We start from the raw sequence: 17,854 nt of genomic DNA, 5'->3' as shown, positions 1-17,854 counted from the left end.
TAATTTATTCGTAATTGTAGACTAATTAGTTTAATTAGTTAATGTGTATAATAGACTAGAGGCAATAACCTAAATGAAAATGCATAAAGTATACCATAGGATGAATAAAGTATATGAATCCTTGTAGATAAATAATTTGAATTGTTAATTGTTTGTTTAAGTAGATGTATGTTTAAAAGAACTGGTGTTAGGTGATTGATTCGGGAAAAACCTTAGGCATTGTTTGAAATAGCCTAGAGCCTAAAAGCTTATATATTGCTATGTACCCCTAATTCTTATATCTTTAAGTCTCGAGTAACCTTTTCTTGTAAGCCTTAACATCAAAGGCTTTTGTCTAAACGAGTTTAGTACTCGATCCTTATTTGTCTCGTTCTTTAAATGCACTATGTAATGGTCATCGGGCCATAGACATTGAGGGCTAGGTAGAAACATTATGGTGGCTTTGTGTGCGAAAAAAAGAAAATGAAGGAATTACGTGAATTAGTATGTTTAAAAAACAAAAAAAAGAGGGGTGAACGAAAGAGTGCAAAATAAAGAAAAAGAGAGCTAAATCAAAATTAAGCTAAAAAATGAAAATATTTCGATTCACAATTATAAATTTTGTATGTACTCATCTTGCGTAATACCTTCTAACATTTTGGAGAAATAAGGTAGGTGAGAGAAAGAGAAATAAGGAGGTGAGCTTGTAAATAAATTAGGGACGAATAGGGAACAATGTCATGTGCTTAACCGTTTCTAGTGCTTGAAATTGTTTTGAGTATCTATTGTTTGAATTTTGAGCCGTCCTAAGCCTCAGAACTTTACAAGTCTAGAAGACCTTTGTGACCCGAATAAATCATCAACACAATAATTTATGAATAGCTTGCATTTGTCTGAACGAATATGACCAATTCTTTTTAAATATCTATGAGAAATCCATATAATTCATTTTGATGGATGACACTTGTATATATGTTCATTTCCATTGTCTCTACATTTATTGACATTTTAACTCAGTGAACTAATTATGTTTGCATTAGGAATAAACATGTTAGCTAGATATCACTCTTAAGTTGCATGTGAGGTAGTTCTCGTACGAGTTTGATGTTTGATATTTTACCGCCATGTGACTTAATTGTCTAATTTAGTCTAAAATGCATCTTTTTTTTTTTGCATGTTTAGTGTGTTTGCTTGAGGACAAGTAAAGAGTCAAGTGTGAGAAAGTTTGATCTGCCATAATTTGATATGAAAAATTAGGTTTTTCCAATATACTTAAGGAGATTATTCTCGAGCAAAGTAATATCTTTTTTCATATTTTTTTTTGTAATTTTTAAATTTTAAGTTAATAAATGTAAATGTCTCGTTTTTACTCAATTTGTGACGCAATTTGGCCAATGGTGTCATTGGGGGGCCTAACATATGGTTGAGTGGTGTAGGGACGTGTTGGAGGTTGAATATGAGCGAAAATGACACCAAAAGAAAGGATGTCGTGATATACATACCTTGGAATCGAGATACCTCTAACAGTATTGAAGATTGAAGACTACCCTTCAGCGTATCACGATATCCACCTTCAAATGCCCCCAAGGTTCGAAACTGCCTAAGGTATTGGATATCCTATTTTGGGTATCACGACACTGACATAGTGAGAGAGACAAAATTGGATAAAAATGGTAGTCTTTGTCCACCTAATCCACCAATCATTCAAGGCACGTGTAGGGGCAATTTTGACAACAAAAATATCAACATTCCATCTAAAACAACCAATTTTGGCTAATAAGGAGTGACACACACATTAATTTAGTTCTTAGCTTTAGTTTTTCTAGGTTTTCTCTTAGTTTTTCTGCAACTTTTCTAGGCTTTTTATTTTCTCTTCTTCTTTCTTAGTTTTAAGGTTTATTTTTCTGCATTTACTTCTTATTCTTAGTGTTATTTAAGTTACTTATCACTGTAACTTAAGTTTATTTGCATCAGTCCCTGTGCCTTGGTTGTAAGATATTTTTAGCTTTTGTTTAATGTATTTCAATTTCTTTTACTTTAAATCAATTAAAGTTGGTTCCTTTTATATTTATTGCTTTAAATTTTCTTGTTGAATGCCTTTAGTTTCATGTTTTTTAAGTTTTCTTGTATAAAAATCCAAACTTTTATATTTTTCTTAAACTTTACTTTAATGTTTTCTTTGCCTTTCATTTCCATGCCCATTCTCTTTATTTTCAGCATGATTAACTAAACTTAAAAAGGAGGTTGGTTGATGGAGATGTGGGTAAGCTGATTTTTTTTTGGAAAAGGACTAAATCATAATAAATTGGACTAAATTGAATAGACCTAAAAACTTAGGAACTGATGCCCCTAAAAGAATATCTAGACAAGTGAGACCGAGAGGTAATCTTACTGTGCACCAATTCATTAGTCCCTGATTAACTGGTGAGATCGAGAGATAAATTAAATTAATTCGTCTAAGTTGTTAAAATTGAGATTGAGAAATAAAATAGAGCCATTTAGTATTTTAAGAAATTTAAGTCCCTCATTTGAAGATCAACAAACCACATCGAAATCAACCAACCACTTTTAGTCATTTATTAATTTATCTCTTAGCTTTGTACACTTCACAATTTGGTCTCTAGATTAACATATTTAATTTTCTTGCAAAAATTTCTTGCTATGATTTGTCGTTCTATAAAATCATATCAGTAGCCACTTAGAATCTATAGTGTACGCTATTTATCATTCAATCGTCATCTCCTTTGGGTTCGATTTTTGGAATACTCTAGTGTTCCATTGTAACACTACAAATATTACAACTGACTTGTACCATTGCAGTAAAATCGTGCTTTAAAATTAATTTATAAAATCATTTATTTTATGCGCACGTGTGAGTGCGGTCAGTCAACCTTCCACCTCAGGTGAGAGATTGGTTATCATACATAACACCCCTCAAGCTCAACTAGGTGTTGAACAACCAATTAATAAAAATCCACAAGCTACTGAGAATACTCTAGTAGATCAAGTTGGTCAAGAAAATCTAGAAATTATTGAACAACCAGTTGAACGACATGATCTATAAGAAAATGTTGGTTCAACATTGAGGAGATCTACTAGAGAAAGGAAATCAACAATTTCTAGTGACATATTGTCTATCTACAAGAGTTTGACTATAATGTTGGAGCTGAGAATGATCTTGACTCCTTTTTACAAGCCATGAGTTGCAAAGAGTCAAAATTGTGGTACAATGTATGAAAGCATAGATGAATTCCATGAAAAGTAACAATGTTTGGGATCTTGTGTTGTTACCTGAATGGTAAAAACCATTGGACATAAATGGGTTTTCAAAATAAAAAGAGACTCAATGGAAAACATAGAAAGATATAAAGCTAGACTTGTTCCAAAAGGATTCACTCGGTGAGAATGAATTGATTATATTGAGACTTTTAGTCTTGTATCGAAGAAAGATTCCTTGTGCCTTGTGTTAGCATTAGTAGCTCATTTTGACCTTAAGTTGCAACATATGGATGTGAAAATCGCCTTTCTCAATGATGACCTAGAGGAAGAGGTATACATGAAACAACCTAAAGGATTCTCCTCTAGTGATGGTGAACACTTGGTATGCAAGCTAAAAAAGCCTATATATGGATTGAAACAAGCCTCTTGATAGTGGTATTTAAAGTTCCATGAAGTTATCTTTTCGTTTGGTTTTGTTAAAAATGTCATGGATCAATGCATATGCCAAAAGGTCAGTTGGAGTAAAATATGTTTCCTTATTCTATATGTGGACGACATTTTACTTGCAACAAATTACGGGGGTATGCTAGTGAAACAATTTCTTTCTAAAAATTTTGATATGAAAGATATGGGTGATACGTCTTATGTCATTGGCATTAAGATTCATTGTGATATCGTGGTATCTTAAGTCTATCTCAAGAAACCTATATCGACAAAGTTTTAGAAAGGTTTCGGGTGAGATTGTTCATCGAGTATTGCTTCTATCGTAAAGGGTGATAAGTTCAATTTGAACCAGCACTCGAAGAATGAATTTGAGAGGGAGCAAATGAACAATATTCCATATGCTTCTATTGTTGGAAGTCTAATGTATGCTAAAGTCCGCACAAGACTTGACATTGCATTTGCAGTTGGAATGTTGGGAAGATATCAAAGTACTTCAGGTATTGACCATTGGAGAGCTGCAAAGAAAGTTTTGAGATATCTTAAAGGGACAAAGGACTACATGTTTACATACAAACGATCAGACAATTTGAAGGTGATTGTCTATTTCGATTTAGACTTTGCCGATTGTGTTGATTCACGTAAATCAACATCAAGTTACATATTTATGTTTACTGGCGGAGCTATATCTTGGAAGAGTGTCAAGCAAACTTTAACTACTACTTCTACTATGAAGGTTGAGTTCATTTTATGTTTTAAGACTACCTTACATGTAGTATGGTTGAAGATTTTCATATATGGGCTTAGACTTGTGGATTCGATTTTTAGGCCGTTAACTGCCTCCGAACGTACTAACGTCCAGAGTGTAAATACTACAACTAAAGATATGAAATTGAGGCGGTGTCCGTAAGTATACAGGTCAAGTTGTAATATAGTTTTACAACGAAATAGGTAAGTACTCTGAGGATCATACTTAAGGGCGGTGAGTACTAAATTAAAGTTAACCTAAATGCAAATAGAATTAATTAGTAATTTAAATAAATTATATTAAAATAGAACATAAAGAAATGAATTTTAGATTGTTATAAATAAAAAAATAAAAAATTGCATAAATAAAATGGACTTCGGATCACTAATTTCTAAACTTAATCAAATCTAAACATGAGTTATTAGCTCGCTTTGGTGGTCATAACTAATTCTTATTTCGGGTTTCTATTCAATCAACTAGTCGTTACTCTAGCAGGCTCTCTTAATCTTCTACTAAACTAACGAGTCGATAAGAACTACTTATCTCTTGACCTCACAGTCCAGACCAGTTTGGGGCTAAGGTGTTTACAGAAGGGCCATACCAAATTTGGGTTAATTCCTACCTAAATGACTTCCTAGGGTCGTCAAGCCTAGGGTTTAAGTTCTTCTTCTCCCAAAAAACTGATCCGTTAAGAAAACCCTACATAACAATTAGTTAATTACATTTCCACTCACTAATCCCCCATAAGAGGATTAGTTCCTTGTGGAATCCATAAACATAATAAACTTGATAATAAAGATATACATGAAGAATAAATCAAGAATAGAGTTTAGATAATCGAGTTTGTATTTGATTGATGAAGTACAATAATCCTCAAACATTTGATTGCGTTTACAAAGCAAGTCCTCCGAAGAACACGAACAGAAAAGAACTAAAAATAAACCTAAAGCCTAAAAAAATGAAACCTAAAACTAAAATTACAAAGAAAAACTTATAATATGAAAAACTGCCCCTAAATAAGTGTTTGAAGAGCCTATTTATAGAGTTAGGGTTGATCGTCGACCTCAACCTAAGTTAGCTAACATTTTCATGTTAATTTTTATTGTGTTGACCAAAACACCCATTGCTCGTAATTGTTTCCGTACAGGGTCGGTGTCGTGACACCCTAATGCCTATGTCGCGATACTGAAGGCAGTATGCCTAGTTCAGGTTTGGCTTCAGGGGTATGTCATGATATCTAATGACTGTGTAGCGACATCAAAGGCAAACTTGAAATTCTTGTATTTTGCTCCCTATGTTGTGGCATTAAGCTTCCCATGTTGCAACACAACGACCAGCCATGAGTTCTTATGCCTTGGAATGGTGTCTTGCACACTCACTAAGTATGTTAGCTTACCCTTAGGCCCCATTCGACCCCTAAGGTCATAAAAAGACTCAAAATACACTTTTTATTGAATTCAAAACAAATATGGAAAAATTAAACTAAAACATAATAAAAATGCTTGTATTCAAGCTCCTAAAGTACGAAAACTAGTTAAATATGCTACACTGTATTATGACAGATCAACCGTTGATGATATATTGTGACAATTCAACTGCTGTCTTTATGGCTAAAAATAACAAAAGTCGAATTCGAAGTAAACATATCGACATTAAGTATCTAGCCATAAGGGAACGTGTTAAAGAAAAGAAAGTGGTCATTAAGCACATTAACACCGAGTAGATGTTAGCTGATCCTTTGACTAAAGGCATGCCAGACACACAAATTTAAGGATCATGTTGGCACTATGGGACTTGTTCCCACCTTGTAAATTTTTGTTGTAAGAACGATAATAAAAAAACTATGTTAAGTTTGATGTTTCTCATATTTTGTGCGCACATGTTGCAACACAACGACCAGCCATGAGTTCTTATGCCTTGGAATGGTGTCTTGCACACTCACTAAGTATGTTAGCTTACCCTTAGGCCCCATTCGACCCCTAAGGTCATAAAAAGACTCAAAATACACTTTTTATTGAATTCAAAACAAATATGGAAAAATTAAACTAAAACATAATAAAAATGCTTGTATTCAAGCTCCTAAAGTACGAAAACTAGTTAAATATGCTACACTGTATTATGACAGATCAACCGTTGATGATATATTGTGACAATTCAACTGCTGTCTTTATGGCTAAAAATAACAAAATTCGAATTCGAAGTAAACATATCGACATTAAGTATCTAGCCATAAGGGAACGTGTTAAAGAAAAGAAAGTGGTCATTAAGCACATTAACACCGAGTAGATGTTAGCTGATCCTTTGACTAAAGGCATGCCAGACACACAAATTTAAGGATCATGTTGGCACTATGGGACTTGTTCCCACCTTGTAAATTTTTGTTGTAAGAACGATAATAAAGAAACTATGTTAAGTTTGATGTTTCTCATATTTTGTGCGCACATTAATTTGATTATTTCGAGAAATTCACTAAAGTTTGGACCTTGAATAAACATTGGGTTTATTTATTAAGAAATATGGGCTAAAGTATTGAGACATGATATATTGTGATACATGGAAGATACTACTCAAATTCTAAGAAAAAATATCGCTATGATTTGTGCATTATGTTTCGACTTTAATTATTCATGGGCGATACAAGCTAAGTGGGAAAATGTTGGACATGCATTTGGTTCGTGGGGTTATTCCCACGTTTCCCATTTTTGTTGCCCTCCACTTCCATGTTGTTTGTGTGATGGTGGGGCATGTAATTGGTGGTTTTTGATGGGGAACCACCACTGTAAATACCACTTGCATAAGGTCCCTAAGTACCAAAAACAAATTTTTGAAAATATTGAGATTTTTGAGTGTTTAGAAGACTTTGACGGTATTTAATTTTTCATACGGTTAAATTCGACAACCTTGTCGATGGTTTGGCGTGCTCGAAAGTGGTGTAACAACATTTAGATTTTGACATTTGATTCAAGCAATGACTGGAGGTATTTATATTCAATTTTTTCTGTTGCACTATAGTGTTTAAACTATTATTTATGCATACATAAAACCATGACTTCTATTGGAATTGATGTGATTTTGTTTTCCTTGGGTAATCATTCTTAGATAGTCAATTGTGAAGCTTAGTGGTTGTATAAAATAAGACAGATGTTAATTGGAGGAATTATGCAATTGTTTGTTTAAAATAAATATGCTTCAAAGTGTTAGATTGACAACCTAACGTATAAATTTAGATCAAGAAAAAAAGAGACCGATCTTGAATGAGATTAAGTTGATTAAATCTTGCCAAGTGTGAATGAATGGAGAGTTGAAATCTAGTAGCAAATTTTAGGTTTTAATTTGATTCAAGAGATTGATTAAACTTTAAGATGTGAAATTGTGTAATAATTCGAGTTAACGTACTGTTCTATAACCATTAAGCGGCTCAATTAATCATCACCTTAAACTTGTAGAAAGATTTGATTGATAGTTGCATTTTATAGTTAGCTCACCTGTTTAAATTCAATTTCAAAATGAAATTAATAGTGTTAATATAAGTAGAGTGGTAATTAAGTTGTGAATTTAGACTGTTGTAATTAAATTCAAAATAAAATCGATGGTGTTAATAATTTTTAATCCGAGTAAAGTGATAATTGAGTTTTTAATTTAGAGTGAGCCTTCAATCCTGAATAATTCTCCCCACTATCTTTGCAGTATTTTCCCAAAAGATTTTAAAACGTGCATTATAGTGATAAAATGTTGTTTTTTTCTTTGTTCGCCATATAATCTTAAATTGAAATCTTAGAAAAAAAATTCATATTGAAGTCTTAAAATTGTTAGAAAAATACACAGGATGCAGTTTGTAACCAAAGAATATTATTAGAAAAAATAATTAGAAAAAGAAAATAAGAAAAATGAAAATAATATTATAATGAAAAGTTATAAGTGATCTAAGGGTTCACTCGATTATTGACCAAGGATTTTCACTATATACTTAAATAGTACTTTTGCTATACTCCGCTAAAACCTTAAAATAGTGTAATTTCTCATAATGCTTTTATTATTATTATTATTATTATTTGGTATATTACAAATTGAGAGAGGGATGTCATTGTCATGACTTGAACTTTTAACCTCAAATGCTAACATAGAGCTTTTAACCATTAGCTTTTTATACCATCTTCAAGATGCAACAAAATTATAAATTTTCAAATTAGAGTAGTGCATATGATTAATGGAAGTCTATTATGTAAGGATGATGCTTGAATGTTTTTAAAGCATAACTAATGATGAATAAATACTATTCTGAAGCTTTAATTGTTTTGACTCGATATAATATGTTACCTACCGTAAGCTACATTGTACATATTTCCATCCAAGTCAAGTTACGTGATGATGTACAGTGTCAGGAAAAGCAAACACGCGTTGCATTTCAGCCTCCACCATATCTATGAAGATCCACTCACTTTTCGCATGCTCTAAGTAATCTAACCAAAGTTAAAGCTTGTATGTTATATAATACACACACAAAGAGGTTGTAGTATGAGAATAAAAAATGGGTTTGTGTTTGCAGAAATTGAGATTCTAAATCTCGATAGATTGCATGCATGTTTACATGAATTAACTGAGTTAAAGTATAGTTTATACTTTGCATTTGGATAGGTAAACTAATAATTAAGAGATTCAAATGTGATATGGGTTTTGATTTTGGTTATAAATTATAAGAAAAAAACATTTGGGTTTCTTTCTATATTGATTCCAATTATATAGAATTTGGAATTATCCCTCTAATTTACATTAATGAGTAGGGTTATAATCAAATTTCAAAATGGGAAAAGAATTTATACGAAAATAAGATGAAGTCACCCATTGCATTCAAATTCCAATGGCATCAAGAAGTTGGGAGTGTTGAGAAACTGAGACCAGAGAATTGGCAACAATGGCACCACTAGCAGCAACTGCAGGGACTCCAATGCCAGGAAAAGTAGAATCTCCGCAACAATAAAGCTGTGGAATAGGGGTCGAATGTCCTGGAAAAGTGCCTTGACCAGCTTGAATAGCTGGTCCATAAGTTCCTCTGTTCCTTCGTAAAAACCTTTGATGTGTCAACGGAGTTCCAACCAGTTTCACCTCACACTTGTCACGGTTGAAACCAGAGCCAAGTGCTCGTTCAACAGCTTTCCACATTACCTGGTTTATGAAGCATTAACTTTTGAGCTTTGAGTTTTCAAGCTATGGCTTTGTCAAAAGCATTAGAAAGCAAATATAATTTACCTCTGATCGTTCAGCTTTAAGCTTTTTGTATTCTGCACTTCTACGATCGAGCCCCTCCCACAATTCAAATGGTTCAGTTCCTGGTGTATAAGCGTGCAAAACATGCTTCCCTGGTGGTGCAAGATTAGGACTAAGTACACTAGGTACAGATATTAAAACAACATTCTGATCAGCATCAACTCCTCTTTCCCATTCATTAACAACAAGATGATGAATCCCCAAATCCTCACGTACATCCTGCTCATTATGGTGCTTGAAAAGACGTCAATAACATATATAGATGCACAACATTTGAGTAATTAGAAAACTGAGTTACCAGTTACTAATATTTTGGTACCTCAGCATCAAAGCCTAGATGGAGATGCATGAATGATTCACATTGTGGTGTTGTTTTAACCCTGTCTACGTATGACTTTGGAAGTTGATCCTTCGGTAGCAGGTTCAAAGTATCCCACATGGATGCATTGCTCACAACAGCCATTTTAGCACGTATAAACTGCAGCATATACATTTTTTTTCAGTCAATAGCATTTCAAGCAGACAACATTTGCTTAAGTCAATTGTCTATGTTCAGACTATATATTTACCTGACCACCTTTCAGCTTAACTCCGGTAGCCTTACCGTTCTCAACGATGATCTTTTCCACATGACTTCCTAGAGATATCCGTCCTCCAAACTTTTGTATTCCTCGAACAAGAGCTTCAATAATGGCTCCACTTCCATTAAGTGGATACTCTAGAGTACAACCAGGTTTGTACCATTCTGCAAACATATAAACCTGAAAAATTGGAAGTAAAACTTGACAATGTTAAGTTTCAAAGTAGTGTATGTATATTCATAGCATTTCACCTTATAAGCATGAAAAGAAACACTTGGATATCCTTATAGTTACCATCTCTGCTGAGAGTATACCATTGGATTTCACCCCAGCAAGCAAGAAAGCTAAAAGGTCCACCCAATTCCTAATAAAAGGGTCTCTCAGCTCCAAAGAATCCATGATTTCCGTGAAGGGTCGTAAAAGCTTAGGAGCACCAAAAGCTCCCTGCGGTCCCATTTCTACAAATGATTTCAACAAAGAAGGGGCATATCTAGCTGCAGCAGTTGAAATAACTCCCAAATCTCCTCTGATTGATAAAGGAGGCAGTGCCATTGCAGCGGCTGATAAAGGAAGTATTGCTTCCTGCAGCCAAATTGCATTCTGAATTTGAGAAATACTTGCAAGTTTTAAAAAGAAAATGAAAGTACAGGTCTCTTAATCCAAATATCCAACACAGTTTGGTATCAATTATATGTTTGAGGCAGTTCTTTAGAGGGTAAAAAAATGATAAGTAAAAATAACGGAACTCACGAGAAGTTTTTTCCATTCTTGCACGGCGTTCTGACTAGCATACTTTTCAAGGTCCTGGAAAATAAAAATAGTGAGGATAATAAGCATGAGTATTTAAATGTGGTCATCTTCTAGCTCATGCTGGATAGTAACATCCTGGTATGTTTTTACACTGGTTGCATACAAGTTTATCTAGCTCTTGTTTGACAACCGTATTTAAGTCTTTGCATGATAGAGCAATATCTGAATAAACAGTTTATTTGATGCCTTCTACTCTTAAAAGAAATGGGTGTAACAGTATGAATGCAGAGTAATATAAAAATTACATATTAATTAAAGTATGAAAAGGCATAAAATTGAACAAATCTAACAATGGCAGTCCACCTTGAGAAATTCAGTTGGGCCTATGCGTGATAAGAATTCAGCTTCGGGAATGTAAACCATCCAAGAGTCATATTTCGCACATGGAATTGACTCACCCAATGCATCTAGGACCTGCAACTCAAAGATAAAGGAATGGTGATTCCAATCCAACCAGAGAAATCAAAAGTGTAAAACGGTGAAGGTGAAAAGATGATGTAGCAAAGACCTGTGCAAGAGGATTGGCCTGAGGACCTCTAGACTGAAAACCAGAGAACAAAGATGGACCAGAGTCAAATTTATAGCCTTTAATCTCAAAAGAATGGGCAGCACCTCCAGGCAGATCATGACTTTCCAACACAAGCACATCCTGGTTGTATCTAGCAAGAAGCCCCGCGCAACACAGTCCGCCAATACCACTCCCAATCACAACAACGTCAGCCTCTGGCTTCCCTGCAATACAAGTTGTTCACTTTTACTTCCATAACAGAAATGGGAATTCAGTTTGGTGCATAAGAAAAGGGTATATAATGCAAGAAAATACCTGGGACAGTTTTAGTAGGAGGCTTGACAGAGATCGAGGTGGAGGACGATGCATTGGAAGAAAACTGAGGAAGGTTATTAGGAGAACTTCGGGCCAAAACAGTATTTCTGGGGGTTGGGAATTTGATTCCTGGGAACAAAGGAAGACCCAATTCCATGATCGTAGAAAGGAGTTTCAAAGCAGCGACCAGAAAGTGCTGAGTGAGATGAGATAATTGAAAGAAGAGGCATTCATGGTTTCTGCTAAACAAACTAGCCACGTCATTCCTGTTCCTACCCAGATGTTTGGGACTTCCCAACTCCCTATGTCTGTCAAAACTGTCAAAGCAGTTTACTTTTGGATTATTTTCTTTCTGGGCCTTGACATTAACCAATTGAAAGCCCAATTTCTCATCAGCCAGCCCGCCTGAAAACAAAAGCTCCGTCTCAACCATACTCATTAATTTAGATAACACTAGCATGAGCGTCGCAACTAAACTTGTAAACTTGTTCATAGGTTAGAAAAAATTAATCTTGTTTAAAATATGGGTTAGGTTTGAGGCTTGAGCTTAATGGTTTAAGCTCCCAACCCGACCTATTTTTTAAAGTTTATATGTTTTATATTATTTTATTTTTATATATTATGTAATTTATAATACATAAAAATTAAATTTATTGCAGTAATTGTATATATATATACTATAGCAATTTGATGTTTCAATATAAGAAACCATTTGTCATATATAATATTTTCATATAATAAGTTCTTTCGCCTGCTAAGAGTTTTAGCACGTCTCTTTCTTTATCGTCTACTAAAGGCACGTTCTCTTATCTTAGGGTTTTAGGGTTGGAAATTGCGTTGTGGTTGGTTTGGGATTTTCATTAATGATGGAGGCATAACTTGCAAATCTAAGTCTTGATGATGAAAAGGAGGAACCGATTCCTTGTGAAAAAGCTCCGATTGAAATAGAAGACGACTATCAATTTTGCTTGGTAAGAAAAGCTTAACGTATTATGCGGTTCACTTTCCCTTTCTAAAAAGAACTTTGGCTAATCTTTGGCATCTGTTGGGACAGGTTACAATCACGAATATAGGGGAAAATGTATTTATTATGCTTTTTTCTATGAGGTAGATATAAAAAAGGGTTTTGGATGGTATACCTTGGTCGTTCAATAGACACCTTATTGTTTTCCATCGACTGAATAGTAAGAAAGACCCGCTGAAAGTTTCATTGGTTTATACTAATTTCTAGGTTCAGGTCCATAATCTGCCGTTTGGGGTTATATCGGAGGGACTGGCATGGCAATTAGGTGATTTTATTAGGCATTTCATCCCGTATGATGTTTCTTTGATTACGAGGGGGAAACAAAGATATATGCATTTTAGAACCAAAATTGATGTACGATTAGCTGTGAAGCATAAGAAAAGTTGGCATTGGGACAAGGGTGAGAGGGATATGCTTACTTCTAATATGAAATATTAACACTTTTCTATTTTTTATGTGGAAAGTTAGGGCATAGGGAAGGTTTTTTTCCCTATAAGGATGACAATCAAGATTCAAGAAGTAAATTTTGGCTGGGACATATCTTTAAGGGTATCGTCATGGAAAGAAGTTTCAATTGGAAGTAGGAGGATAGTTCGAAGGGATTTCAAGAAGGTATTAATTCCCATGGCATAGATACGGATGATCAGAATAATAAGGGAAAATAAGGAGGTGTGATTATTCAAGGTGCGTGGAAACAAGGTCAGAGGGAGTCTATAATGGAGAATAAGCCAATTGAAAATTATGATGGGAAAAAAAGATAAAGAATACTGGAAGAATAATCAAATGGGTATGGTGTTATTGGTTTACTGATTGACTTCAATAAGAGATTGGCAGCCACTGGCAAGCGAACCGACCGGGAGTAATGAAAATTTTAAGTTGGAATGTTCGTGGATTGGGACATCCACGGATGGTTAATTGCCTTAGAAACAAGGTGAGGCATGTACAACCCCATATTTTGTTTCTAATTGAAACAAAGTTGAGTGAAAAAAGAATGGAAAAGGTTTAACTACAGTGTGGTTTTGCTAACTATTGATGTGGGAGCGTATGGGTTAAAAAGGGTTTGTCAATTGGTTGAAAAAGGGAGTATGTGTTGTAATTGAGAAGCTTTTCAACTAATCATATTTATATGGAGGTAAAGGAATGAGAAGGTATGCCATTGTGGAGGTTTATAGGGTTTTATGGCGCACCTGAGGAACACAAAAGAAGAGAATCGTGGGAACTTTTAAGGAGGTTGGAGAATTATTGAGATTTACCATGAATGGTCGTGGGAGACTTTAATGAGATTATGTTCTCGTTTGAGAAAAAAAGGGGGTCGATTGCGGAATGAAAGAAACATGGCTCATTTCAGAGAAGTGTTGGAGGATTGTGATATTAGCGATTTTGGTTTTTTGAGGAGATGGTTCATATTGAAGACAGGTCGGTTGCTAGAAAATAACGTTTGTGAGAGAATTAACAAAGGGGTGGCAAATTTGACATGGTGGGAGAGTTTTCCAGGGTATTATTTAAAATATTAGACGCATGCTATATCATATCATTGTCCGATTTTGGTAGATTTGGGGATTGATTGTATAGGGCACAAAGCAATAGGGAAGGGGGGATTTAGATTTAATGCAAATTGAGTCATGGAGGATGAGTGTGAACAAAAAAATGATGAGTTTTAGGAGGGGATTTCAAATGATGTTCGTTCGAAGTTGAGGAAATTAGGAGATCTTCTTAAAGGTGAATTGGGACAAATTACTGCCAATAAGAGGAAGGCGTCAACAATATAAATTATGAGATTGGCTAACTTGAGCACAGTTGACCCAGATGATGAAATAATGGTAGAGATAGAAGAGGTCAAGTTGGCTCTAAATCTAGAAGCTAGTAAAGGAAAGATGTTTTGAGAGCAACAAGCAAGGGCGAACTGGCTTCGGTTTGGAGATAGAAATACATCTTTTTTTCATAATCTAGTAAACCAACGAAAATAGAGGAATACTGTAAAAAAACTAAAAGGGCTGAATGAGGAATGGGTCGTTGGAGAGAGGGAGAAGGCAATAGTGGAAAATAAATATTTCAAGGAGCTGTTCACAGCTTCAGACACGAGGAGTAATGATAGAGTGTTGTCGGGGATAACAAATTACATTCAGGAGGGTATGAACATTGAGTTAGTTGAGAAGTTTAAACTCAAAAAAGTGAGGGAAACAGTAAATAGTACAACACCTTTAAAGGCATCAGGTATAGACGGATATCCTGCACTTTATTATAAAAAATATTGGCATATTATGGGAGATGAGATAACTAGATATTGCTTAGACGTTTTGAATAGGAGAAATGAGATTGGCATTATCAATAGTACTAGTATAGTGCTTATCCTAAAAGTGAGTTCACCAACATGTATGTCGCAATTCAGGTTGATTAGTCTATACAATGTGTTGTCTATAATTATATCCAAAGTGGCAGTTAATAGATTTAGAACAGTGTTTGATAAATGTATTGATGAGGCACAAGCGACATTTGTACTTGAAAGGAAAATTACAGATAATGCGCTAATTGCATATGAGGTGCTACAATCACTGAAACAGAAAATAGATGGGGCATAGAGTCATATTTTTTTTGAAATTAGACGTGAGTAAAGCCTATGATAGGGTAGAATGGAATTTCATTGAACAAGTTATGAAACGCATGGGGTTTTGTGACAATTGGTTATGCTTAGTAATGGAGTGTTTCAACTGGTGAAATATTCAAATTTGTTCAATGGGGTGCAAGGGGAAAAATTCAAACCTTCAAGGGTTTTGAGACAGGGCGATCCACTCAGTCGATATTTTTTCCTGATTTGTGCGGAGGTTTTTATTCTCTCCTTAAATTGGCAAAAACTGAAGGAATCATCAAAAGAGTAGGGAGAAGAGGGCTATCATTAACTCATATACTTTTTTGTAGTTGATAGCATTTTGTTTGGGGAAGCAAGTGTGAAAGGTACAAATGCTATTAAATAATAGTGGTCGAATATGAAAGGGTATTGGGTCAATTGATCAATTTTGAAAAGTCGTTGATATTTTTTATAGTAATGTGTCGAGCATCAGAAGGGATCAGATTGGGACATCTATTGGGGTAAGGGTCTCTAGTAACCCAGAAAAATACCTAGGTCTATTGACTATGATTAGAAGACGAAAGAAGGAGGTGTTTACGAGTTTTAGAGATAGATTTAGATAACGCATTGAAATTTGGAGTATGCACTAATTGTCACTTGGAGGTAAAGAAGTCTTTATTAAAGCAATTTTAAAAGCCATCCCAATTTATACGATGTAATGTTTTTTGTTGCCTGTTACATTATGTCGTGAATTGGAAAATATTATTAGTAAATTTTAGTGGAGAAATTCTAAAATAGGAATAAATTTTAGTGGAGAAATTCTAAAATAGGAAAGGGAATTCATTGGTGTGGTTGGAGGGGAATGTGCAAGCCAAAAGCACAAGGGGAATTGGGATTTAGGGATTTGGCAAAGTTCAATATAGTGTTGCTTGCAAAACAAGGTTGGAGGTTAATTATGAAACCAGATTGTTTGTTTGCAAAACAAGGTTGGAGGTTAATTATGAAACCAGATTGTTTGTTTGCCCGTATCTTTAAAGCCAAGTGTACAAGCCCAAATATTCCCGGGCCCAAATAAATATACAAAACCCTACAACTCGTATGGCCCAATAAAAATTAACCCTAGCCCAATAACCAAATCAGCCCAAAACTAAAAAACAAAAAAAGAAAACCCTAACAACCTGTGCCAGTAGCCACCGCAGCAATCTCACCCTCGCACGCTGCACCAGCCCCCGCATGTCGCGCCCATCGCCTCCGCATGTCACGCATGTTACTCCGCGCGTGTCGCACGTATTCTTCTCCAACACGTACCTGTAACGAGACTCAAAAACAGACAACAACAAAAAAATATAGAGAATCAATGGATTTATTTATTTATTTATTTGTTATTTCTCAAGGATTCGGCTATAAAACCGAATGATGATTGTGTAAAAGGGGGGATATATGCAAAAAGATCGAAAAAGAGAGAGTAAATATCAGTTTTTTAAAGGTAAATCGTGTCTTTTTTTATTTTTTTCTATTTTTTTTATTTTATTTTATTTATTTATTTTTCATTTAAAATATAAAAAAGGGGGAAGAGATTTACCTGGTCGCCGGAGTCGTTGAGCTGGTGTCTCTTCCGTCAAAATCGGGGCATGGAGGCATAGGCTGAGCAGCGGCGCAAGGATGGGTTAAAAGAACCCTAGCAGAGCCACACTGGTTTTTTTTTTAAAGGGAACAAATGGTTTTATTTTATTTTTTTTTCAGTTTTGTTTTATTTAAAGCAAGATGAAACGGCGCCGTTTTGAAAGGGCGAGATCCGCGCGTTGACCCGACCCGGAGGGGAGGATCCCCGCGTCAACCCGACCCGGAGGGGAGGATCCCCGCGTTTTGGCCCGAATGGGGAATTTGCGCGTTTGGTCCCTCCTCTTTTATTTTGATTTCAATTTGGTATTTCATGTACTTTCAATTTAGCCACGAAATTTCTTTCCTGTTTCAATCTGGTCCAGGGACCATGTGCATGTGCCCACTGGAACGGCGCCGTTTGGCCAAGTGCGGGGAGATTTATTTCTTTGGTCCTCCCCCTTTCATGCACAATTTGATTTAGTCCTTTTTTATTTTTTTTATTTTTAATTTTGACCCTAAAATTCTGTTTAATTTTGATTTAATCCCCATTTATTATTATTATTATCATTATTATTATATTTTCTATACATATACATACGCATGTTTTATATATATATATATATATTTATTCTATTTGCATAGTTTTTATATACAAATATATACGCTTATTTTTATACACATTTTGTAACACAATTATAATTCAAAAACATACATGCATTTCCATAATATGTACGTACAGCTTTTTTATATTTTTAAATTATTATAAATATTTCCTTATTATTTTATATACTCCATT

At 34.7% G+C, this 17,854-nt stretch overlaps 2 protein-coding genes across 2 annotated transcripts; one reads left to right on the top strand and one right to left on the bottom strand.

Annotated features, from left to right (window-relative positions):
- The first annotated feature begins 3,484 nt into the window (after window positions 1-3,484).
- On the top strand, window positions 3,485-4,549 carry LOC121213609 (secreted RxLR effector protein 161-like). The gene is made up of 2 exons (XM_041086408.1): window positions 3,485-3,580; window positions 3,995-4,549. Exons 1-2 carry the CDS (start codon window positions 3,485-3,487, stop codon window positions 4,547-4,549), a joined length of 651 nt encoding a protein of 216 aa, XP_040942342.1.
- A 4,504-nt stretch (window positions 4,550-9,053) lies between these two features.
- Window positions 9,054-12,171, bottom strand: LOC107920901 (prolycopene isomerase, chloroplastic). Its single transcript, XM_016850724.2, has 9 exons — window positions 11,867-12,171; window positions 11,552-11,775; window positions 11,347-11,457; window positions 10,984-11,037; window positions 10,528-10,815; window positions 10,222-10,413; window positions 9,972-10,130; window positions 9,635-9,871; window positions 9,054-9,550 (listed from the first exon to the last, which is right to left on the bottom strand). Exons 1-9 carry the CDS (start codon window positions 12,021-12,023, stop codon window positions 9,236-9,238), a joined length of 1,737 nt encoding a protein of 578 aa, XP_016706213.2. The 5' UTR covers window positions 12,024-12,171; the 3' UTR covers window positions 9,054-9,235.
- Between the last annotated feature and the right edge of the window lie 5,683 nt (window positions 12,172-17,854).

Source organism: Gossypium hirsutum, chromosome D01, assembly GCF_007990345.1.
Source record: "Gossypium hirsutum isolate 1008001.06 chromosome D01, Gossypium_hirsutum_v2.1, whole genome shotgun sequence".
In the NCBI taxonomy this organism is placed as follows: Eukaryota; Viridiplantae; Streptophyta; class Magnoliopsida; order Malvales; family Malvaceae; genus Gossypium; species Gossypium hirsutum.
This window is presented reverse-complemented; position numbering and strand designations above follow the sequence as displayed.